Here is a 26524-nt window from a genome sequence, read left to right as displayed (position 1 = left end):
CAGTTTGGATTCCTAAAGCCAGCCAGGCCTGCTCAGGTATGGAATGGAGGGCTGCATTTGCCCGATTCATCTCTGCATATGTTCAGGTACCCTCTCCTAACTAAAAATGGTCCTTTCTCTTAGGATTCCTCAGCCTTGTAGTTAGAGCATCTTTCATACTTCCTGCCATGACACCATGTGCTTTGACCCTGCTTTCAACCCCATGTGACTTGTCTTCCTATAACTAGAATCTTTAGGAGGAGATTGCTGATTATATTTTATTGTGTTCACCAAAGACCCTGATTTCATGCTTTATATGTATTTTTTAGGTTATTAGCACTGAGATCCCTGAATGCTACAGCCAGTTTTAAATTCTTGCATCTATCTTGAAAATCAAAATACTGATTATCTGATCCACTTGAATAAAAGGCAGAATCAACTGCTTTCAATTTTAGAAAAAAAATTAAATAAGATAGGACAAATAATATGAATCATAATGTGATTGCACTTACATTCCAGTTTTCAGAGAATGGAGATAGGGACATAGAGGAAGAATCATAAAATATGAAAGGGAAGAAAGAAATGACAGAGGAGAGGGGAATGAAGCAAAATGAATGAAGAAACAAAGAGAAATACAGAAGAAAATGATGAATGCAGCCTGTAGCTAACCAACTACTGTCAGGCTGAAGTTCAGTATTATTATGATGCAGCTATTTCTCACAGCAAGAGCCCCCCAAAGTAGGAAATAAACAAGCAAATGAAAATAACAGGAATATAAGTCATGTAGCCAGTACTTATGGAAACTTTATTCCATGTTAAACCACTGTATATATTACATCAGAATTAGTGTTAGCTCTCTAAAATGAACCATCAATAAGAGGACCATGTGGTGCTGACTGTACCTCCAACTAATATTTCAGTTCAGCTTTAATCATCATGTTCGTTTGGCAGCAGCATGGTACCATGTAAATAGAAATGGGTCATGGGAGTCATGAGTCTTGTCCTGGCATCTCATTATGTGACCTTGGTTGGCCAATATTTGTGCCTCAGTTTCTTCATTTGTCAAATGTGAATAAGAATTTCTTGTTGTTTATTTTCAAAGGGTGTTAGGAGGATGGAAAGTGGATGTGTGTGTACTTGGATGAGTATAAAATACCAGAAAAATGTAAAATGGACCTTTAAAAAAAAAAAAAAAAACTTAACAAGTTAATGGGTAGGCAGGGGATGGGGATGATGGCATTTTGTAGAGAAGGACTTAGTGACTCAATGAAGTGTCTTTTCCCCCGCTACCTGGCCTACAATGATTACTGCTTTCTTGATGTTTTTAGACATACTTCTCCCCTTTAGAAATGCCAAAGGTGAAAAATACTATTCCACTGATATAATTTGTCACCCTTGCTGCCTGAGCAAGAAGTGTATAGACAGTTTAGTAATTAAGCTTTTCAATACTGCATCATAAAGTTTTATTCTGGCAAAGGCTATAATTATCAGCTAACAAGTATTAAATCACCCACTGCTCCAGCCGTTTCTCACTTGAATATACTCCTTTCAAAACAGAGCAGTTTTCCTTGGCTAGCTTGATTAATAATGTTCTTGTTTGGAAATATCATGGCGTAGTGTGGTTCTGTGAGGCTGACATACACACACCTTGGCAACTGTTCCAAATGGTGCTGACCCTGATTTCCCAGGGGAGCTTGATATCTTAGCCCTGGGTCTTTTAGGGCATCCTGGCCATCTGGGTTTTCACGGCCCTCTGGGATGGCTTCCAGCACAAGATAACCCCATATCCATTTCATGTCTACAGGAAAACGAGTAAATGAAAATGAGGAACATACGCATTTGGTACATTTTTACTCCCTTATCTGAACATCAGGGAATTGGCCTCTTCCTATCACAGATAGAGCTAAGTGTAAAGTGAGTTTTCAAAATGATTAAAATAGCAAAGGAACAATGATCTACATATAGGGAAGGGTTGAGTTTTTTTCTCATATTGCCAAAGCTTCTTAAAATAGGTACAAAGTTATTAGGGAAACAGAATGAATAGAATTTGAAAGTCATAAGTAACAGTAAGAAGAGTTCCGTCTTTATGTATCATGTCCCACCTTTATAAATTTTTTTTTCCTCTCCTTCGGAGGACATACATTCATGAGACAAATATAACAAGCTTCAGGATGTTTTCAGTCAAATGACTCCAGAATTATATTAAAAACAAAATAGTTAATACATTTGAATGCTTTTCTATCTTTTTTTAAAGGATAAAGCCAAAATAAAGACAAATGTTAAGCAAATATGGGCCAAAATGATTAAAGGAGTCTCAATATTTTTCATCATATCATAGCAAATATTACATTAATTTTCCTTTATTTTCTCTGCTTTCAAAAATAAGTGACATTACATGTAGGCATTTCTGTTTTTCATCAATTGATTATTAAAAAGACACAAAACAATACTCCATAGAATCACAAAACCCACTTTGTAGCAATATAAGCAATGCCTGTGTATGTGTATATATGATTAGTGGGCAAGTGTGAAACTTCAGGTTTACTACCAAGAACTTTTCTTAGTTTGAGAGGCTAAAACAATGTCTTTCCTTTCAAAATGATAAAATAGAGCTTATCATTTTGCTTTTCAAATTAGCAACAAGCAGTTTGTTTGGAAGGCCGAGGACTAATTTCTCTCAACCAGCAAGTCACCGAGTTGTCACTGAAGCATGTGGGTCACTGAACCAATATGTTGGCAAATATTGAATTATTTTAAGTACGTCTAATTTCTGGTTCAATACATTTTTGGGGTTGCATTAAATTCATTAAACTTGACACAGTCTAAATGCCACAGCACATACTGAATGCACATAAAAGCAGCCATGAGAGATAACAAAAGGTAAAGATCAACATATTTTCTCTCAGTTTCTACTTGATTTTTATCTGTTATAATAAGACTGCATTTTTTTAAGGTTAAGAGGTACTGTGTGACCTGAAGTTGAATCTGGTTATTTTTCTGAAAACTTAAAGAGAAGTTAATTCGTCAGTCAGGTTGCTCTCCATACTGCAATCCTAGAGATGAGGACATATATGACCTACAGTTCAGGATCATTTAATAACTTGGGAGAAAAATAAGAAACAAAAATTACACTGTTATTCACAGAGTGGAGGAATGTTGTAGTTCCGCAGTTGGCAAAAATATTGAATCAAAGGCATATTTGAAGATTTAAAACCAGGCTTTGATAATGATTATTCTTTATTTGAAAGCAAATTTTTCAAAAGAATAATAAAGGTTTGGGAACGTGAACTGTGACTTTGATTTGACATAATTTTTGGGAGGGTCATTTGTTATTTTTAAGCACTAAGTTTTCTCCACTCCATCAAGAAGTAGTCATGGCAACTCAGAAAAGTGGCAAAAGGTAAAAGGTCCAAGGAATTTTATTATAGCATGGGTTGTAACTATCAAAAATTTAAAGTTGATTTTATACTCCATAAAAACAATGACAAGTGAAGAAGCACTGTTTTTGGTAATTTCAACAGAATAGAAAACAAAACACTGATAACAGAAAATTGTGAAAAGAAAAACTCAAAGTACATGTAGAAGATAAGAATACAGATAATTAATAGACTTACTTGAGCCATCACTTTGTGAGTTATATAAATGTCTAATCACTGGGTTGTACACCTGAAACTAATAAAATATAGTATGTCAGCTGTAACTGAAAATTAAAAAAAGAATACTAAATATGCTTCTGTAAAGCTTCCAGAACACATAGGGCAGAAGTGATGCAGCCATCAAAGTTGGACTGAGTAAATCCATCCCCTCCACACACAAGGAAAGGCTTGAGATGAAGAGTCATTTGGCCAGGATAGTTGGCAGCGGCATTTGTAACCTGAAAAAGTAAAAAAGAAAAAGGGGGTGTGTGTGTTGCAATTAACATTCTGTACTCCATTGCGCTATCATGTCAACACCCACCTAGGGGGGGCTTTTCAACTCAGAGAAATGAAAGTGTCTTACAAGGAACAATGAGAAACAAAACCAAGACCCCTATGCTTCCCCCTCATCCAAGTGTTTACACTGACATTCTTACATGTTTACATTTTCAATTATTTGATAAGATAGTCAGAAGTGCATTGAACTTCAAAATGAGTAGCTCATGATTTGCTCAATTAGTTGACAGTGTGGTAATTTTTATAAGAAGAAGATGATATTCATAGACTCATTCACTAAGTATCGAGTCCCTGCTATGTACCAGACAAGGTGGACAGAAAAGAGATTTAAGGGTCATGTCCTTAAGGAGTTTTCAGTTCAGCATGACTGTTGGCATTTAACAGTGACTAAGGGCTAAGACAAAGTGAAGAAAGCATGCTATGGGAACACATTGGAGTGGGCCCAACCCAGCACACCTGGACAGAGAAGCTTCAAAAGGGAGGTGGTTGGTCATTTCACTTGAGTTCTGAGGAACGCATGAGAGTTTGCCAAGGAAACAGAGATAAGGCTTTCCATAGAGAAGGAGCAGCATGAGGAAATGCTCATAGTCTATGGCATGAGAGAACAAAGTGTGCTTACAAAACTGTGGGGCATCTATTGTGTGTGTGTGTACATTAGAAGGAGGTTGACTGGAGAAAGGGACATGGCCGAAAGGCAAAATGAGAAAGATATAGGGTTTCAAATTTTAAAAATACAAAACATAAATATAAAACTCTATTAAAAATGTAGAATTTATTACTTATTAGCCCAAATAGGGAGAATCAGCTTAAGTCTGGAATTTACTTTATTTTTGTAGAACCAAGTCTATAATATTTGAAATGATGAAAGAGGTACAGAAAGATTATTACCTGGAAAAATCTATATTCTCAAAATTAGGATGAATGTTGCTAAGAAACATTCACAGCCAGGAGAATAAGCAGGATGTAGATGTAAAATCTTGGACACTGAGATGGTTTGGCTATGAAGCACTAAAAAAAAAAAAAAAAAAAAAAAAAAAAATCCCCAAAATACAAATCACACAAATTTATTATAAAGACAGTCTCACTTGGGATTGCTTCTCTACACAACTTCAGAGGGTATCATTTACATAGACAGCATGTGACAGTTCTGGTCTCTCTTGTACAATGTTTTCATAAAGAATAAGAGTACTTGCTAGTTTAAAAGTCACAAAAAAAGTCAAGAAATGTAATAAATGTTATTTGAATTATGGAGCTGAGATTTTGGTTCTAGATAGGCTGAGTTATAATTTATTGAACCAGAAAAACTTTGCTTAGGTATTTTTTTATTTATATGCCATATTTTACTTTAAAAAAGAGGTGGTACAATTATTTCTTTGTTTAATCTCTAAAGAGATGGACCTTTAATGACATGTGTCACTCAGATATAAGTGTAAAATGTTGAGTATCTCACTTCTCTGGAGGTCACTTGATAACATCATCCATCAGAGACATTACAGGTAAGCTTTTAAAAAAAAATTATGGCATGCATTTATTTTGAATTGTAGCTTTGTTTTTTCCCAGCTTTACTAAGGTACAGCTGAAAAAATAAAAATTGTTTATATTTAAGGTGTACAACTTGATGTTTTGATATACGTAGACATTGAGAAATAATCACCATAATCAAGCTAATTAGTACATCCATCAGCTCACAATTTTTTTCTTTTTTTTTTTTTTTTTTTTTTTGTAGCACACTTTATGGTTTATCCTCTTAGCAGATTTCAAGTACACAATATAGGATTCTCAACTATAGTTACTTTTTTTGCACATTAGATCTGAGGACTGAGTCATTTTGCATAACTTAAATTGTATTCTTGACCAATATGATCCCATTTCCCTCTCCCACCAGCTCCTAGCAATCACCACTCTACTGTCTGCTTCTATGAACTTGATTATTTTAGATTCCACATATAAGTGAGATCATGCTGTATTGGTATTTGTCATTCCACAGCCAATAATCTTGAAATCAGCAGAAAAGATCTGAGTGACTAAAATAGATAGCACATAGTATAGGCACTGAAGGACAGAGTTGGACATTCATCAGAGCTTTCATACTTCTGCTTCAGATGGTATTTTTAAAAATCAGATTATCTGATTTGTCAGTGAAACACGAAGGAAGGAAGAATACTGTTAGGTTCCTATATAAATTAGTGATTTCAGAATGTGACTACTGATAGTCTAGGGCCATTTTGTGAAGGGACAAATAACTTTCTGGCTCTTTTTATTTTTTTAATTTTTATTTTTGCTTTTCTATTACAGTTGTCCCACTTTTCCCACTACCCAGCCCACCCCTTCTCCCACAGTCAATCCCCACGTTGTTGTACATGTCCATGGGTTATTTATACTAGTTCTTTTGCTAAACCCCTCCCCTATTTACCCCCCTTCTCTCCCTCCCTCCCTCTCCCTTGGTAACTATTAGCCTGTTCCTTGTTTATATGCCTCTGGTTCAATTGTGCTCATTTGTTTGTGTTGTTCATTAGTTTCCTGTATTAGGTAAGATAATATGGTATTTTTCTTTTGTTGCCTGGCTTATTTTGCAAAGCATAATACTCTCTAGTTCCACCCATGTTATCGCAAATGGTAGGAGTTCCTTCTTTCTTTCTGCTGCATAGTATTCCATTGTGTGGATGTACCACAGATTTTTTATCCATTCATCTACACATGGGCACTTAGGCTGCTTCCAGCACTAGGCTATTGTAAATAGCACTGCTGTGAACATAGGGTGCATAGCTTTTTTTGAGTTGGTGTTTCAAGATTCTTTGGGTATAATCCTAGCAATGGAGTTCCTGGGTCAAAAGGCAGTTCCATTTTTAGTTTTTGAGAAAATTCCATACTATTTTCCATAGTGGCTGCACCAGTCTGCATTCCCACCAGCAGTGCACTAGGGTTCCCATTTCTCCACATCCTCGCCAACACTTTGTTGATTTGTTGCTGATGGCCATTCTGACTGGTGTAAAGTGGTATCTCATTGTGGTTTTTATTTGCATCTCTCTAATGGCTAGTGATGTTGAGCATTCTTTCATATGCCTATGGACCCTCTGTATGTCCTCTTTGGGGAAGTGTTTGTTCAGGTCCTTTGTCCATTTTTTAATTGGGTTGTCTGTCTTCTTGGTGTTGAGACGTGTACGTTCTTTATATATTTTGGAGATGAATCCCTTGTCTGAGGTATCATTGGCAAATATCTTTTCCCATATGGTTGGTTCCCTTTTCATCTTGCTGATGTTTTCTTTTGATAAGCAGAAACTCTTTAGTTTGGTGTAGTCCCATTTGTTTATTCTTTCCTTTATTTTTCTTGCCTTAGGAGATATATTGGTGAAAATATTGCTACGTGGGATATCTGAAATTTTCCCGCCTCTGTTTTCCTCTAGGACTTTTAGGGTGTCAAGACTTACATTTAAGTCTTTGATCCATCTTGACTTTATTCTGGTGTGTGGTGTAAGTTGATGGTCTAGTTTCATTTTTTATCATGTCCCTGTCTAGTTCTCCCAGCACCATTTATTGAAGAGGCTCTTCTCACTCCATTTTATGTTCCTTCCTCCTTTGTCGAATATTAGTTGACCATATAGACCTGGGTTTATTTCTGGTCTCTCTATTCTGTTCCATTGATCTATAGGTCTGTTTTATGCCAGTACCAGACTGTTTTGATCACAGTGGCCTTGTAGTATAGTTTGATGCCGGGTATTGTGATTCCTCCTACTGTGTTCTTCTTCCTCAAGAGCGCTGTGGCTATTCAGGATCTTTTTTCATTCCATATAATTTTCAAAAAATTTATTTATTTATTTTGTTTTGTTTATTTATTTATTTATTTTTAGAGAGAGGGGAAAGGAGAAAGAGAGGGAGAGAAACATCACTGTGTGGTTGCCTCTCACTCGCGCCCCCAACTGGGGACCTGACATGCAACCTAGTCATGTGCCCTGACTGGGAATGGAACCAACGACACTTGGCTCGTAAGCCGATGCTCAATCCACTGAGCCACAGCAGCCAGGGCCCATATAAATTTTTGAAGTATTTGTTCTAGGTCTGTGAAATATGTCACTGGTATTTTAATAGGAATTGCGTTTAATCTATAAGTTGCTTTGGGTAGTATGGACATTTTAATGATGTTGATTCTTCCCATCCAGGAACATGGTATATGCTTCTGTTTATTTGTAACTTCCTTAATTTCTTCTTCAGTGTTATGTAGTTTTCTGAGTACAGGTCTTTTATGTCGTTGGTTAAGTTTATTCCTAGGTACTTTATTTTTCTTCTTGCTATAGTAAATGGGATTTCTTTTCTAATTTCCATCTCTGATATTTTATTGTTGGTGTACAGAAATTCCTTCAATTTCTGAATATTGACTTTGTGCCCTGCTATTTTGCCAAACTCACTTATTAGATAGAGTAGATTGTTAGTGGAGTCTATAGAGTTTTCTCTGTACACTATCATGTCATCTGCAGATAATGACAGTTTTACTTCCTTTTTTTCAATTTGGATGCCTTTTATTTCTTTTTCTTATCGGATTGCTGTAGCTAGAACTTCCAAGACTATGTTGAATAGGAGTGGAGAGAGTGGACATTCTTGTCTTGTTCCTGATCTCAGGGGGAATGCTTTCAGTTTTTGTCCATTGAGTATGATGTTGGTTTCAGGTTTCTCATATATGGCCTTTATTATGTTGAGGTGTGCTCCCTCTATTCCCATTTCGCTGAGTGTTTTCATCAAAAATGTGTGTTGTATTTTATCAAATGCTTTTTCAGCATCTATTGATACGATCATATGATTTTTATCTTTCATTTTGTTTATGTGGTGTGTTACGTTTATTGATTTGTGAATTTTAAACCATCCTTGCATCCATGGGATGAATCCCACTTGTTTATGGTGTACGATCTTTTGAATGCGTTGCTGAATTCAGTTAGCCGATATTTTTTTTGAGGATTTTAGCATCTATGTTCATCAGTGATATTGGCCTGTAGTGTTCTTTCTTTGTTGTGTTTTGACCTGGTTTTGGAATTAGTGTGATACTGCCTTCATAGAAATAGTTTGGGAGTCTCTCTCTTCTTGGAATTTTTGGAATAGTTTGAGAAGGATAGACATTAGTTCTTGCCTACATATTTTGTAAATTATCCTGTGAAGCCATCCAGTCCAGGGCTTTTATGCGCAGGGAGTTTTTTATTACTGCTTCAATTGCACTCTTTGTTATCAGTCTATTCAGGCTTTCTGCTTCTTCTCGATTCCGTTTTGGAAGTTTATATGTTTCCCAAAATTTGTCCATTTCATCTAGATTGTCAAATTTCTTGCCATACAGTTGTCTGTAGTTATTTCTACAATCCTTTGTATTTCTGTGATATTGGTTGTGATTTCTCACCTTTCATTTCTGATTTTGTTTATTTGGGTCCTCTCTCTTTTTTTCTTGATGAGCCTAGCTAAAGGCTTATTGATTTTGTTTATCTTTTCAAAGAACCAGCTCCTAGTTTTATTGACCTTTTGAATTATTTGTTTAGTGTCTATGTCATTTAATTCTGCTCTGACCTTGATGATTTACTTCCGTCTACTGGCTCTGGGCTTTGTTTGTTGTTGTTCCTCTAGTTCTTGTAGCTGTAGGGTTAGAGTTTTTATTTGAGATTCTTCTATCTTTTTTAGGTAGACCTGTATTGCTATGAACTTTCCTCTCAGGACTGCTTTCGCTGTGTCCCATGGGTTTTGGCTGTTGTATGTTCATTATCATTTGTTTCCAGAAACTTCTTGATTTCTTTCTTGATGTTATTGTTAACCCATTCATTATTTACTAGCATGTTATTCATTCTCCAAGAGTTTGAATGTCCTTGAGTTTTTTTCCTTGAGATCGATTCCAGTATCAAGCCTTTGTAATCTGAGAAGATGCTTGATATAATTTAAATTTTCTTGAATTTGTTGTCTTGTTTTGTGTCCTACCAGGTAGTCTATGTTTGAAAATGTTCCATGTGCACTTGAAAAGAATGTATATTTTGCTTCTTTGGGGTGAAAAGTTCTATAGGTATCAACTAAGCCCATTTGATCTAGTGTGTTGTTCAATGCCTCAATATCCTTGGTGTTTCTTTGCTTTGAAGATCTGTCCATTGTAGACAATGGGGTGTTAAAGTCCCCTACTATAAGTGTGTTGCTGTTGATATCCTTCTTGTAGTCTTCCAAGGTTTCCTTATATACTTGGGTGCTCCTATGTTGGGTGCATATATGTTTACCAGGGTTATATCTTCTTGATGGATTGTTCCCTTAAGTATTATAAAATGCCCTTCTTTGTCTCTTTTTATGGCTTTGCTGTGAAATCTGTTTTGTCCGATGTAAGTGTTGCTGCCCCAGCTTTTCTTCATGTCCATTTGCTTGGAATGCTTTTTTCCGTCCATTCACTTTCAGTCTGTGTAGATCTTTTGTTTTGAGGTGTGTCTCTTGTAGAGTAGACAGCATATAGGTGGGTCATGTTTTTGTATCCATTTGTATGTCTTTTGATTGAAGCATTTAATCCATTTACATTTAAGGTTATTATTGACAGGTATTTATTCATTTCTCTTTGTACCTGTGTTCCTCTCCCTCTCTCTTTTTCTTCTTTTTCTTAAAGCATTCCCTTTAGCATGTCTTGCAATGCTGGTTTGGTGGAGATGCATTCTTTTAGTCTTCCTTTGTCTGAGAAACTCCTTACTTCACCTTCCATTTTGAAAGAGAGCCTTGCTGGGTAGAGTAGTCTTGGTTGTAGGCCTTTGTTTTTCATCGCTTGAAGTATTTTTTGTTATTCCCTTCTGGCTTGTAGTGTTTTTGTTGAGAAATCAGCTGATAGCCTAATCGGAGCTCCCTTGTATGTTACTTGCTGTTTTTCTCTTGCTGCCTTTAGGATTCTCTCTTTGTCTTTGAATGTTGCCATTTTAGTTATGATGTGCCTTGGAGTGGGCCTCCTTGGGTTCATCTTCATTGGGACCTGGTGTGTTTCCTGTACTTGTGAGACTTTTTCTCTCCTCATGTTCGGGAAGTTTTCTGTCATTACCCTTTCAATCAGGTTTTCTGTCCCTCGCTCCTCTTCTTCTCCTTCTGGTATCCCTATGATATGGATATTGTTGCGTTTCAAATAGTCCTGAAGCTCTCTTAAACCCTCCTCCATCTTTTTCAGTCTTTTTTCATTTTGTTGCAGTGTCTGGGAATTTTTTTCTACGTTGTTCTCTAGCTCACTGATACGATCCTCTGCTTCATTTAGCCTGCGTTTGATTGCTTCTACTGTGTCCTTAAGTTCAGAAATCGTATTCTTCATTTCTTCCTGGCTCTTATTGATAGTTTCTACATCCTTTTTCATGCTGGTGTAGTTCTCAGTAAGTACCTTGTAGCTTCCCTGGAGTTCTTTGTAGTCCCCCCTGGAGTTTATTGTAGTTTTCTCTGCGTTTGTTGAGTTCATTGAGTTTACTCATTACCATTGTTTTGAATTCCATGTCTGATAGTTTGCTTGCCTCCTTTTCATCTATCCTTCCTTCTGGGAATTCCTCCTTTCCTGTTGATGGGGTGCTGTTCCTCCTTCTCCCCATTTTAGGTGGCTCTTCTTGTTTGTTTCTGTTCTTAAATTGACCTGCTTTTATTTCCTGCCTTTGTGGTGTGACCTTCTTGTATACAGTTGACCTGCTACCTTGGGCTGATGCTACTTGGGGGTGAGTAGTCTGCTTAAGAGATTTATCTCATAGTACTGTGGATGATTCTACACTGGGATCTAGTCCACTGCTCTCCCAGCTCTTTCTCCAGAGCCAGCACCCAAAACGTTTAGAAAGCACCTCTAGTTCACTTCACCCTCCTTTAGCCTCAGCCAGGGGCAAATGGGCTCCCTCGTGGAGGCCAGGGATGGGCTGACCAGTTGGGCACCAGGGCGGCTGGTGGGCTCTTCTGTGCACGCACACGGGGCTGGCAGCGGACAGACTGTTTACACGCCGGGGCGCATGGGCCGCGGGTGCCTCTGCTGGCGGGCCAGCGCTTTGGCTGCGCGCCGGCCTGCGGTTTGGCTGCACGCCCGCCCGGGTGGGCCGCGGGCACCTCTGTGGGCCAGCCAGCGGTTTGGCTGCGCGCCTCCGCTACGGGGCCGCGGGCGCCTCTGCGCGCCGGCCTGCGGTTTGGCTGCCTGCCGGAGGTGGCGGGCCGCGGGCGCGTCTGCGCGCCGGCCTGCGGTTTGGCTGCCTGCCGGAGGTGGCGGGCCGCGGGCGCCTCTGCGCGCTGGCCGGCGGTTTGGCTGCGTTCCCGGGACGGCGCTCGGGCGGGTGCATGTGACCGTTGGCCGGTGATGTGGTTGCGCTCCCGGGCGGAAGGACCGGGGCACTTCTGTGACACTGGCTTGATCGGGGGGGAGGGTTGGGGAATGGGCGAGTGTGCTTCTCTGTCTGCGTTCCTGAATTATCTCACCCCTCCTCTAGCCCTTCCTCCCTGGTCCGCAAAAAATCAAAAGAAAACACACACACACACACACACACACACACACAAAATACGCTGCTCCTTGCCTCTCAGAACCAGGCGCCACCTGGGCAACTCTCGGCTCTGCCAGCATGTAGAGCCTCGCTCTCCACCTCTGACTCCTCTCTGGGGAAACCTAGGGTCATTAAAAATCTTCCCGCACTGCCAGCTGCAGCTCCGGTAGGCAAGCCAGCCAGAACTTGCATCTTGCCCCTTTCTCCTCCATGATCCTCAACAGATAGGTCATCTGAGACGGTCTCTTCTGCTGCCAGCAGCACCAAGGCTCATCTGCTGCCAGTATCAAGCTGTTAACTGAGATGCTCTGTCCACAATGAGCCTAAATTACAGACAGGTCTTGGGAGCAAGCAAGCACAGCCTCCCCTCACTCCTCCACCATTTTCTCACTATCCATTCATCTATTGATGGGCACGAGGGTTGCTTCCAAAGCTTGTTTATTGTAAACAATGCTATAATGAACATAGGGGTGCACACATTTTTTCCAATTAGTGTATTGAATTTCTTCAGATATATTCCCAGAAGTGGAATTGCTGGGTCATTAGAAAGTTCCATTTTTAATTCTCTGAGGAACCTTCATAATGTTTTTCTTAGTGGCTGCACCAGTCTGCATTCCCAACAGTGCAGAAGAGCTTCCTTTTCTCCAAATCCTTGCCAACTCTTGTTTGTTGATTTATTCATATACCCATTCTGACAGATGTGAGGTGTTATCTCATTGTGGTTTTAATTTGCATTTCTCTGATGATTAGTGATGTTGAGCATCTTTTCATATGTCCATGGGCCATCTGTATTTCTCTTTGGAGAAGTGTCCATTCAGGTCCTTGACCATTTTTTAATCACATTGTTTGTTATTCTGGTGGTGAGTTTTATAAGTTCTTTATAGATTTTGGATATTAACCCCTTATCACACGTATTATTGGAAAATCTGTTCTCCCATTCAGTGGGTTGTCTTTTCATTTTGTTGATGGTTTCATTTGCTGTGTAAAACCTTTTTAATTTGATGTAGTCCCATTTGTTTATTTTTTCTATTGTTTCCCTTGCCAGAGGAGATATGTCAGAAAAAAAACTGCTATGGAAAATGTCTAAGATTTTACTATGTTTTCTTCTAGGATTTTTATGCTTGTGAGTTTTACATTTAAATCTTTAATCTATTTTGAGTTTATTCTTGTATATGGAATAAGAAGGTGGTCTAGTTTCATTTTTTGAAAGCATCTGTCCAATTTTTCCAACACCATTTATTGAATAGACTGCCTTTACACCATTGTATATTCTTGCCTCCTTTGTCAAATGTTAACTGATCATAAAGGCATGGGTTTATTTATGGACTATTCTATTTCAGTGGCCTATATGTCTGTTTTGATGTCAGTATTATGCCCTTTTGATTACTGTAGCCTTGTGGTAGCTTGATATCAGGTAGTATAATCCTCCAACTTTTTTCTTTTTTCTCAAGATTGTTGTGGCTACTAGGGGTCTTTTGTAGTTCCATATAAATTTCCAGATTTTTGTCCTTCTTCTGTGAAATATACCATGGTATTTTGATAGGAACTGCATTGAATCTGTAGATTGCTTTGGGTAGTAGTGACATTTAAATCCAGCCTTTATGGGACTTCAGGCCAAGATAGAGCCCTAGACTGACATGTTCCATCTCCCTCCACAACTAAGAAAGAATACATGTACCGCAAAACCAGAAATAACCAGAAGTTCCAGAAAATAAATGGAAGTCCAATGTATGAAGTTATAAAGAAGTGGTGCTCATCCAGATGGGTAGAAGGGGCGAAGCAGGGGTGGAGAGATCAAGCTGTGCTGGCAGCGTCAGCAGTGGTGATGGCAGTGGGATGACGGTAAGCACAGGCATCTGTATTTAAGGGGAGGTGAGAAGCACCTGGGCAGCACCCCAGCTGCAGACCAGACCCATCAGCTTGCAATTCCAATGCTGGGGAAGGCAGACCCCCATTGCCTTGGACTGTGAGGCCTGGAGGGGGTAGGGACACAGGAGGAGGCTCCCAGTCTCTCAGCAGAGAGTAAATGGCAGGAATCCATCTTGGACCCCACCTCCACAGAAAATGCCACAACGTGGTGAGAAGGGTCACCCGATTGTAACGAGTGCACGGGTCTCTGTCCACTATAGCATGGGAGGTGTGTCAGCCCTGCCCAGGAAGCAAAGGTCAACACAAAACTGTCAGGATGGCACAGATCAAGATAGAGATCCCTGTGACACAGCTGACCAGACAGCAAATATCTAATCTAACAAAGCAGCAGATAGAAAATCTTTCTGAGGCACAGTTCATAGCTTTGGTTATAACAATGCTTACAGACCTAACAACAGATCTTAAACAAGACAGGGAAGGAATGAAGGCTAGTCCTACTGAAATGAACAAAAACACATATGAAACTAGTGGTGAGGGAAAGAAAACCAGGGATCAAATCAACAAATTGGAACATAAGGAAGGAATAAACAGTCAACCAGTGCAGAAAGAGGAAACAAAAAGTGAGGAAAATGAGGAGAGGCTCAGAAACCTATGGGACAGCTATAAGGGAGCCTACATCCAAATCATAGGGTTGCCAGAAGGTAAAGAAGAAGAACTAGAAACAGAAAAATTATGTGAAAAAATAATGAAGCAGAACTTCCCTAACTTGGGGGAGGAAATGGAATTACAGGTCAAGGAAGCACAGAGAGTTCCAAAAAAACTGGACCCAGGGAGAACCACACCAAGACACATTATAATCAAAATGTCAAAAATTAGGGATAAAGAGAAAATCTTAAAAGCAGCAAGAGAGAAGAAGAGAATTACGTACAAAGGGATCCCAATAAGACTATCAGCTGACTTCTCAAAAGAAACTCTGCAGGCAAGAAGGGACTGGCAAGAAATATTCAAAGTAATGAAAAGCAAAAATCTACAGCCATGATTACTCTATCCAGTGAAGCTGGATTCAGAATAGAAGGGCAGAGAAAGTGCTTCCAGGTCAAAGTAAAACTGAAGGAGTTCATCAGATCCAAACCACTGTTATATGAAATGTCAAAGGGTCTTGTTTAGGAGAAAGAGGGTCAAAACTATGAACAGTAAAATGAAAACTGTTATCACAACAACCAACAACAGAAGCTAGGGAATCAAAACAAAGGCAAACTAAGCAGGCAGCGAGAGTGGGAAAAGAATTATAGGTATAGGGAAGGGGAAGGGGATAAAGGGAGGGAGATGGTACAGGAATTAAGAAGCATAGTAGGAGGGAGTGGAGTAGACAGGAGGATGTTGAGAAGAACTATATGCACAACCAATGGGCATGGACTAAGGAGGGGGACAACTGGAGGAAGGGGGCTCGATGGGTAGAAGGGAACAAAGGGAAAAGAAATTCGGACAATGGTGTAACAGCATAATCAATAAAGCATATTAAAATAAATAAATCCAGACTTTATGGAAATGTTTCTGAAAATATTGGGAGGGTGAGTTATAGAGTTAGCCTGCTCTATTTGAATCTGTTTCTTTTCCTTTTAGCTTTCTGTCCTTGGACAAATAACAATCTTTGAGTCTCAGTTTTCTCACTATGAAATGAGAATTTTAAGAGTAACCACCTCATAGGGTTGCTGTGTGAATTAAGTGGCACGTGCAAGTAAAGCATTTGATATCAGTGAACATTCAAGTAATAATAACAATACTTTATGCATATTCGGATTGATTCTTGGATATTGGGACCATCATAATGAGTATTAATGATTACAGGAAAACTAATACGCTGACACTCTTGGTGCCTATTAAGACCCAGAAAGCTGGGGGAGATCGAAGATGGCCGAGGAGAGGAGGCTGTGCTTGCTTGCTCCCGAGACCTGTCTGTAGTTTAGGCTGATCGTGGACAAAGTATCTCAGTTAACATCTGGATACTGGCAGGAGTTGAGCTTTGGCACTGCTAGATAAGAGAGGACCGTCTGGGAGCAAACTATCTGGTGAGCATCGAGGACGAGAAAGGGGTGAAACGGGATTTCTGGCTGGCTTGGCTCGCCAAGCTGGGGTTGCAGTACACAAAGATTTTTTAGTGACCCAAGGTTTTCCTTGAGAGAGACAGAGGTGGAGGGCGAGGCTCTGCCTACTGGCAGGGCCAGGAGTAGGCCAGGTGTGTGTGTGTGTGTTTTCTTTTGATTTTTTGCGGACCAGGGAGGAAGGGCTAGAGGAGGGGTGAGATAATTCAGGAACGCAGACAGAGAAGCACACTCGCCCATTCCCCAACCCTCCCCCCGATCAAGCCAGTGTCACAGAAGTGCCCCGGTCCTTCCGCCCGGGAGCGCAACCACATCACCGGCCAACGGTCACATGCACCCGCCCGAGCGCCGTCCCGGGAACGCAGCCAAACCGCCGGCCAGCGCGCTGAGGCGCCCACGGCCCGCCACCTCCGGCAGGCAGCCAAACCGCAGGCCGGCGCGCAGAGGCGACCGCGGCCAGCCAGCCCAGGCGAGCAGCCAAACCGCAGGCCGGCGCACAGAGGCACCCGCGGCCCCATAGGGAAGGCGCGCAGCCAAACCGCCGGCTGGCTGGCAGACGCGCCGGCGGCGCACCCGGGCGTGCAGCCAAACCGCCGGCCGGCACGCGGCCAAACCGCAGGCCGGCGCGCAGAGGCGCCCGCGGCCCCATAGGGAAGGCGCGCAGCCAAACCGCCGGCTGGCTGGCAGACGCGCCGGCGGCGCACCCGGGCGTGCAGCCAAACCACCGGCCGGCGCGCGGCCAAACCGCAGGCCGGCGCGCAGAGGCGCCCGCGGCCCCGTAGCGGAGGCGCGCAGCCAAACCGCTGGCTGGCCCACAGAGGTGCCCGCGGCCCACCCGGGCGGGCGTGCAGCCAAACCGCAGGCCGGCGCGCAGCCAAAGCGCTGGCCCGCCAGCAGAGGCACCCGCGGCCCATGCGCCCCGGCGTGTAAACAGTCTGTCCGCTGCCAGCCCCGTGTGCGTGCACAGAAGAGCCCACCAGCCGCCCTGGTGCCCAACTGGTCAGCCCATCCCTGGCCTCCACGAGGGAGCCCATTTGCCCCTGGCTGAGGCTAAAGGAGGGTGAAGTGAACTAGAGGTGCTTTCTAAACGTTTTGGGTGCTGGCTCTGGAGAAAGAGCTGGGAGAGCAGTGGACTAGATCCCAGTGTAGAATCATCCACAGTACTATGAGATAAATCTCTTAAGCAGACTACTCACCCCCAAGTAGCATCAGCCCAAGGTAGCAGGTCAACTGTATACAAGAAGGTCACACCACAAAGGCAGGAAATAAAAGCAGGTCAATTTAAGAACAGAAACAAACAAGAAGAGCCACCTAAAATGGGGAGAAGGAGGAACAGCACCCCATCAACAGGAAAGGAGGAATTCCCAGAAGGAAGGATAGATGAAAAGGAGGCAAGCAAACTATCAGACATGGAATTCAAAACAATGGTAATGAGTAAACTCAATGAACTCAACAAACGCAGAGAAAACTACAATAAACTCCAGGGGGGACTACAAAGAACTCCAGGGAAGCTACAAGGTACTTACTGAGAACTACACCAGCATGAAAAAGGATGTAGAAACTATCAATAAGAGCCAGGAAGAAATGAAGAATACGATTTCTGAACTTAAGGACACAGTAGAAGCAATCAAACGCAGGCTAAATGAAGCAGAGGATCGTATCAGTGAGCTAGAGAACAACGTAGAAAAAAATTCCCAGACACTGCAACAAAATGAAAAAAGACTGAAAAAGATGGAGGAGGGTTTAAGAGAGCTTCAGGACTATTTGAAACGCAACAATATCCATATCATAGGGATACCAGAAGGAGAAGAAGAGGAGCGAGGGACAGAAAACCTGATTGAAAGGGTAATGACAGAAAACTTCCCGAACATGAGGAGAGAAAAAGTCTCACAAGTACAGGAAACACACCAGGTCCCAATGAAGATGAACCCAAGGAGGCCCACTCCAAGGCACATCATAACTAAAATGGCAACATTCAAAGACAAAGAGAGAATCCTAAAGGCAGCAAGAGAAAAACAGCAAGTAACATACAAGGGAGCTCCGATTAGGCTATCAGCTGATTTCTCAACAAAAACACTACAAGCCAGAAGGGAATAACAAAAAATACTTCAAGCGATGAAAAACAAAGGCCTACAACCAAGACTACTCTACCCAGCAAGGCTCTCTTTCAAAATGGAAGGTGAAGTAAGGAGTTTCTCAGACAAAGGAAGACTAAAAGAATGCATCTCCACCAAACCAGCATTGCAAGACATGCTAAAGGGAATGCTTTAAGAAAAAGAAGAAAAAGAGAGAGGGAGAGGAACACAGGTACAAAGAGAAATGAATAAATACCTGTCAATAATAACCTTAAATGTAAATGGATTAAATGCTTCAATCAAAAGACATACAAATGGATACAAAAACATGACCCACCTATATGCTGTCTACTCTACAAGAGACACACCTCAAAACAAAAGATCTACACAGACTGAAAGTGAATGGACGGAAAAAAGCATTCCAAGCAAATGGACATGAAGAAAAGCTGGGGCAGCAACACTTACATCGGACAAAACAGATTTCACAGCAAAGCCATAAAAAGAGACAAAGAAGGGCATTTTATAATACTTAAGGGAACAATCCATCAAGAAGATATAACCCTGGTAAACATATATGCACCCAACATAGGAGCACCCAAGTATATAAGGAAACCTTGGAAGACTACAAGAAGGATATCAACAGCAACACACTTATAGTAGGGGACTTTAACACCCCATTGTCTACAATGGACAGATCTTCAAAGCAAAGAAACACCAAGGATATTGAGGCATTGAACAACACACTAGATCAAATGGGCTTAGTTGATACCTATAGAACTTTTCACCCCAAAGAAGCAAAATATACATTCTTTTCAAGTGCACATGGAACATTTTCAAACATAGACTACCTGGTAGGACACAAAACAAGACAACAAATTCAAGAAAATTTAAATTATATCAAGCATCTTCTCAGATTACAAAGGCTTGATACTGGAATCGATCTCAAGGAAAAAAACTCAAGGACATTCAAACTCTTGGAGAATGAATAACATGCTAGTAAATAATGAATGGGTTAACAATAACATCAAGAAAGAAATCAAGAAGTTTCTGGAAACAAATGATAATGAACATACAACAGCCAAAACCCATGGGACACAGCGAAAGCAGTCCTGAGAGGAAAGTTCATAGCAATACAGGTCTACCTAAAAAAGATAGAAGAATCTCAAATAAAAACTCTAACCCTACAGCTACAAGAACTAGAGGAACAACAACAAACAAAGCCCAGAGCCAGTAGACGGAAGTAAATCATCAAGGTCAGAGCAGAATTAAATGACATAGACACTAAACAAATAATTCAAAAGGTCAATAAAACTAGGAGCTGGTTCTTTGAAAAGATAAACAAAATCAATAAGCCTTTAGCTAGGCTCATCAAGAAAAAAAGAGAGAGGACCCAAATAAACAAAATCAGAAATGAAAGGTGAGAAATCACAACCAATATCACAGAAATACAAAGGATTGTAGAAATAACTACAGACAACTGTATGGCAAGAAATTTGACAATCTAGATGAAATGGACAAATTTTGGGAAACATATAAACTTCCAAAACGGAATCGAGAAGAAGCAGAAAGCCTGAATAGACTGATAACAAAGAGTGCAATTGAAGCAGTAATAAAAAACTCCCTGCGCATAAAAGCCCTGGACTGGATGGCTTCACAGGATAATTTACAAAATATGTAGGCAAGAACTAATGTCTATCCTTCTCAAACTATTCCAAAAATTCCAAGAAGAGAGAGACTCCCAAACTATTTCTATGAAGGCAGTATCACACTAATTCCAAAACCAGGTCAAAACACAACAAAGAAAGAACACTACAGGCCAATATCACTGATGAACATAGATGCTAAAATCCTCAAAAAAAATATCGGCTAACTGAATTCAGCAACGCATTCAAAAGATCGTACACCATAAACAAGTGGGATTCATCCCATGGATGCAAGGATGGTTTAAAATTCACAAATCAATAAACGTAACACACCACATAAACAAAATGAAAGATAAAAATCATATGATCGTATCAATAGATGCTGAAAAAGCATTTGATAAAATACAACACACATTTTTGATGAAAACACTCAGCGAAATGGGAATAGAGGGAGCACACCTCAACATAATAAAGGCCATATATGAGAAACCTGAAACCAACATCATACTCAATGGACAAAAACTGAAAGCATTCCCCCTGAGATCAGGAACAAGACAAGAATGTCCACTCTCTCCACTCCTATTCAACATAGTCTTGGAAGTTCTAGCTACAGCAATCCGATAAGAAAAAGAAATAAAAGGCATCCAAATTGAAAAAAAGGAAGTAAAACTGTCATTATCTGCAGATGACATGATAGTGTACAGAGAAAACTCTATAGACTCCACTAACAATCTACTCTATCTAATAAGTGAGTTTGGCAAAATAGCAGGGCACAAAGTCAATATTCAGAAATTGAAGGAATTTCTGTACACCAACAATAAAATATCAGAGATGGAAATTAGAAAAGAAATCCCATTTACTATAGCAAGAAGAAAAATAAAGTACCTAGGAATAAACTTAACCAACGACATAAAAGACCTGTACTCAGAAAACTACATAACACTGAAGAAGAAATTAAGGAAGTTACAAATAAACAGAAGCATATACCATGTTCCTGGATGGGAAGAATCAACATCATTAAAATGTCCATACTACCCAAAGCAACTTATAGATTAAACGCAATTCCTATTAAAATACCAGTGACATATTTCACAGACCTAGAACAAATACTTCAAAAATTTATATGGGCCCTGGCTGCTGTGGCTCAGTGGATTGAGCATCGGCTTACGAGCCAAGTGTCGTTGGTTCCATTCCCAGTCAGGGCACATGACTAGGTTGCATGTCAGGTCCCCAGTTGGGGGCGCGAGTGAGAGGCAACCACACAGTGATGTTTCTCTCCCTCTCTTTCTCCTTTCCCCTCTCTCTAAAAATAAATAAATAAATAAACAAAACAAAATAAATAAATAAATTTTTTGAAAATTATATGGAATGAAAAAAGATCCTGAATAGCCACAGCGCTCTTGAGGAAGAAGAACACAGTAGGAGGAATCACAATACCCGGCATCAAACTATACTACAAGGCCACTGTGATCAAAACAGTCTGGTACTGGCATAAAACAGACCTATAGATCAATGGAACAGAATAGAGAGACCAGAAATAAACCCAGGTCTATATGGTCAACTAATATTCGACAAAGGAGGAAGGAACATAAAATGGAGTGAGAAGAGCCTCTTCAATAAATGGTGCTGGGAGAACTAGACAGGGACATGATAAAAAATGAAACTAGACCATCAACTTACACCACACACCAGAATAAAGTCAAGATGGATCAAAGACTTAAATGTAAGTCTTGACACCCTAAAAGTCCTAGAGGAAAACAGAGGCGGGAAAATTTCAGATATCCCACGTAGCAATATTTTCACCAATATATCTCCTAAGGCAAGAAAAATAAAGGAAAGAATAAACAAATGGGACTACACCAAACTAAAGAGTTTCTGCTTATCAAAAGAAAACATCAGCAAGATGAAAAGGGAACCAACCATATGGGAAAAGATATTTGCCAATGATACCTCAGACAAGGGATTCATCTCCAAAATATATAAAGAACGTACACGTCTCAACACCAAGAAGACAGACAACCCAATTAAAAAATGGACAAAGGACCTGAACAAACACTTCCCCAAAGAGGACATACAGAGGGTCCATAGGCATATGAAAGAATGCTCAACATCACTAGCCATTAGAGAGATGCAAATAAAAACCACAATGAGATACCACTTTACACCAGTCAGAATGGCCATCAGCAACAAATCAACAAAGTGTTGGCGAGGATGTGGAGAAATGGGAACCCTAGTGCACTGCTGGTGGGAATGCAGACTGGTGCAGCCACTATGGAAAATAGTATGGAATTTTCTCAAAAACTAAAAATGGAACTGCCTTTTGACCCAGGAACTCCATTGCTAGGATTATACCCAAAGAATCTTGAAACACCAACTCAAAAAAAGCTATGCACCCTATGTTCACAGCAGTGCTATTTACAATAGCCTAGTGCTGGAAGCAGCCTAAGTGCCCATGTGTAGATGAATGGATAAAAAATCTGTGGTACATCCACACAATGGAATACTATGCAGCAGAAAGAAAGAAGGAACTCCTACCATTTGCGATAACATGGGTGGAACTAGAGAGTATTATGCTTTGCAAAATAAGCCAGGCAACAAAAGAAAAATACCATATTATCTTACCTAATACAGGAAACTAATGAACAACACAAACAAATGAGCACAATTGAACCAGAGGCATATAAACAAGGAACAGGCTAATAGTTACCAAGGGAGAGGGAGGGAGGGAGAGAAGGGGGGTAAGTAGGGGAGGGGTCTAGTCAAGAAACTAGTATAAATGATCATGGACATGGACAATGGGGTGGGGATTGACTCTGGAAGAAGTGGTGGACTGGTTGGGGTGGGTAACAATGGGGGATAAAGTGGGACAACTGTAATAGAAAAACATTAAGTAAATAAAAAATTAGATGACTGGATAAAAAAGTGGTGGTACATATATAATGGAATATTACTTCACCGTAGAAAGGAATGAATTTTACCATTTGTGACAGCATGGATGGACCTAGAGGGTTTTATGCTCAGTGAAATAAGGTAGTCGGAGGAAGACAAATACCATATGATTTCACGTTATATGTAGAATCTAAAGAACAATATAAACAAACGAAACATGAACAGACTCACAGACACAGAGAATAGACTGATGGTTTCTGGTGGGAAGAGGGGCTGGGGGCTGGGTGAGAAAGATGAAGGGATTGAGAAGCACATATTGGTCATTACAAAATAGGTATGGTGATGTAAATTACAGCATAGAAAATATAGTCAATAATATTGCAATAACTATGTATGGTGCCAGATGGGTACTGGAAATATTGGGGGGGGGGGGACACTCCGTAGAGTATATGATTGTCTAAACACTGCTGTACACTTGAAACTAATCTAAAATAATATTAAATGTAAACTGTAACTGAAAAAATTGTTAAATACTTGATTTAAGTAAAACAAAACAGAAACATTTGACAGTATGATAGAGTAATTTATAAGAAATAGATATTTGGTCATTCTGATGATCAAATTATATTTTTCATGTATACATGGTCTTTGTCCAAAATTCCTCACTCACAGCTCCTGAAACCCTTGAAATTTCTTAAATGCTGAGAGTGATAAAGTTGCCTCCTGTTATGTTAATGAGGTGACTTTTGGAAAGTAAAAAAATTAAGGATGAGGGTTGGCTTCTAGTGGAATCAACCTTGTAATTAGAGGGTTGGTATTTTCAGTCCTATCCCACCCACCACCTTCAGGGAGGTGAGAGGGGCTGAAGATGGAGTTCAATCATTAACGGTCAAGGATTTAGTCAATCATACCTATGTAGTGGAGCCTCCTAAAAACCCAAAGGACAGGGTTCAGAAAGCTTCCAGGTTGATGAACACATGGAGGTATTGGGAGAGCAGTGTGTCTGGAATGAACATGGAGGGTCTATGTCCCTTCCTACATACTTTGCCCTATGCATCACTTCCAATTGACTGTTCCTGAGTTACATTCTTCTATAATTGGTGATCTCTTAAGTAACACATTTCTCTCAGTTCTGTGAGTCACTCTAGCAAATGAATCAAACATGAGGAGGGGGATCATGGGAACCTTTAAATTAGCCAATGGGTCAGAAGCACAGGTAACACCTGGGTTTGTAATGGGCTTCTGAAGTGGTGGAAGGTGGGCAGTTTATAGAACTGAACCCTTAACCTGCAGAATCTGATGCTATCTTCAGGTGGATAGTGTAAGAATTGAGTTGAATTCTTGGACACCCACTGGTGTCTGAGAATTGTTTCTTGGTTTGGAGCGACCTCCCTCAACATTAGAATTGGTACCAAGATCTATTTAGGTAGTCACATAGTTTTATGAATCTGGAAGATTCATACAGATAACTCAATCATACACACACACACACATACACAGACACACACGTGTGTCTATATATGTATAAATTTTTAAAAAAGAAAAATATTTGATAGTCACTTAGCTTTACACATCTGGAAAATTCACATAAATGGGGTACCCCATTCGTACATATTCCTGTATATACATGTGTATGTGTCTATCTATGTATAATTTATGCAAACACACATAAATCTCCATTTGTGATAAAGTTTTAATACACTCCAGTTGGTATCCTTGAATAGATAAGCCATGGCACTATTAAACATTACATAAGTATTAAGGAGGAGGGAGTTTAAGGAAAAAAATTTCTGCCCAGGGGTGAGCTGATCATGTATCAGTGCCGTGTGATTTCATTTGATGGGTGGTAAATACCAGACGCCAGATCACATGACTGGGGTGCCACTGATTAGCCAGTCTGCAGTCTGGATGAAATCAATCTTTCTGCATTTAGGTGGAATCACCCATTTTGCAATTACCCAATGAGGAAAATATAAAAACATGCAGTGTATATTGGCAAGTTCCTTTATCCAAGTGAAGTAGCAAGTCCTGCAGGGGAGCAGCTCGTAATTGTCAAAGCCACAACTTCTCAGGTTCCAGCCACAGTGAGAAACCACAGCTCAATGACTGTGTTTAAGAGAGATGTTAGGGATGAAACAACCCCTTGGAAATCCAAGTTGCTTCTGCTCACATGTGTATCAGGGCTTGTCAAAAAGAGCTCCCGCTGCAGAAGCTCATGATGTGGGGTTGCTAATGTAATATTTCTATAAACTTAGGTGATGATTGGACTGATCATAAAAATGTATAGCAGAAAAAAGTTTTATTGCTAAGCTATTTAAACCCATGTGAATGTGTTTTGTGACTTCTCTCCACATGAAGAATAGAATGAAAACTCCTTGGCCCCATATGGGAAGACCTTTCATAACCAGATCTTGCCTCCATTCAAGCCTCATCTCTTGGCACTTCATTTGCATGTCCTATCTATGTTCAGACTAAGGTTCTTCAAACACATCCTTCTTTGTTGTTCTTCTGTGACTTTGAACAAGCCATTTGGCTTGGTGATGTTGTATTGTTCCCTTTCTTTTTTGCCAAGTAAATTGATCATTCTTTAAGAACCAGTACATGTGTAATCTGCTCCGAGTTCTTCCTGCTCTTCCAGGCAGGGTAAGTGCCTTTTCAGCTTGTTATTTATAGCTATTATGTGACTTGCTATTTTGCACTGTAATTATGTCCATGCCTGTCTTCCTTCCTAGCCCTTATGAAGTGTACAACAAATTTTTATTTAGTTAAAAAAGATAAAATATTGTATATACAGTTGATCAAATGAAGGTCTTCACAGGGAACCATCTACACAAAAAGTGTTATTCAGAGGCTCCCCCAGAGCTGGCAGAAGCTTAAATGGGAGAGAGATCATATTTAGAAGGCTCTCAATAATGATGAATGGAAGGCTGTCTTCTTGTCTCTGATTATAAACTGCTTTATGTGAAAATCTCATCATGTCATGTATTAAGTTGAACCACACAAACTTGCTGATTCTGTAGGTCAGAAATGGTAAAATATTGTCAGTTTTATATGGTTTAACTTAATAATTTTTTTGTATCATGATTATTAATTATAAAAGTTCATGCAAAAAAAAGTTTCTTTGGTGTAAGAATGAAATTAAAGATGGAAAGAGAAATGCAGACAACCAGGCTAATGGGTATTCCCAGAAAATGACAGTCGATAATTTTTTAAAAAAATCAGTGACACACATGAAATGGGCTTTCTTCCTTCCATACCTATACCGACAGCTAAAGATTGCCCTTGGACTGTCAGACATCTCCCCGTATAGACCAGTCTTACTGGTCTGGTTTATAATATGGCTGTATTTTAGGCTAATCACTTCTAGTTGGCCATCCAGCTAATGATTTGGATAGTTAAAACCAACCTTTCTGAAATATGGCACTAAGTGACATTCCAGAGGGCAAGGCAAGAATGAAAGTCTCAGAAGTTCTAATCCTAGATGTGCAGTTCACAATCGGGTTCTTAAGGCTGCATCTCTGTACTTGATATGAATGTAAATTATACTGCATTTCATTGAGT

General features: G+C 40.1%; 1 protein-coding gene across 2 annotated transcripts in view; it reads right to left on the bottom strand.

Annotated features, from left to right (window-relative positions):
* Positions 1 to 3113: 3113 nt before the first annotated feature.
* The window catches only part of RNLS (renalase, FAD dependent amine oxidase), a 275262-nt gene continuing 251851 nt past the window's right edge, over positions 3114 to 26524 (bottom strand). For both annotated transcript variants that reach the window (XM_090279268.1, XM_090279269.1), the window contains one exon: positions 3114 to 3853. In XM_090279268.1, coding sequence (XP_090135394.1) covers positions 3701 to 3853 — 153 coding nt within the window. In that variant the 3' untranslated portion in view covers positions 3114 to 3700. The remainder of the gene's footprint in view (positions 3854 to 26524) is intronic.

Source organism: Furipterus horrens, unplaced genomic scaffold (genome assembly GCF_987537825.1).
Source record: "Furipterus horrens unplaced genomic scaffold, mFurHor1.1.pri manual_scaffold_5, whole genome shotgun sequence".
Lineage (NCBI taxonomy): Eukaryota > Metazoa > Chordata > Mammalia > Chiroptera > Furipteridae > Furipterus > Furipterus horrens.
Note: the sequence above shows the minus strand (reverse complement) of the source record. Positions and strands in the feature narration are given on the sequence as shown.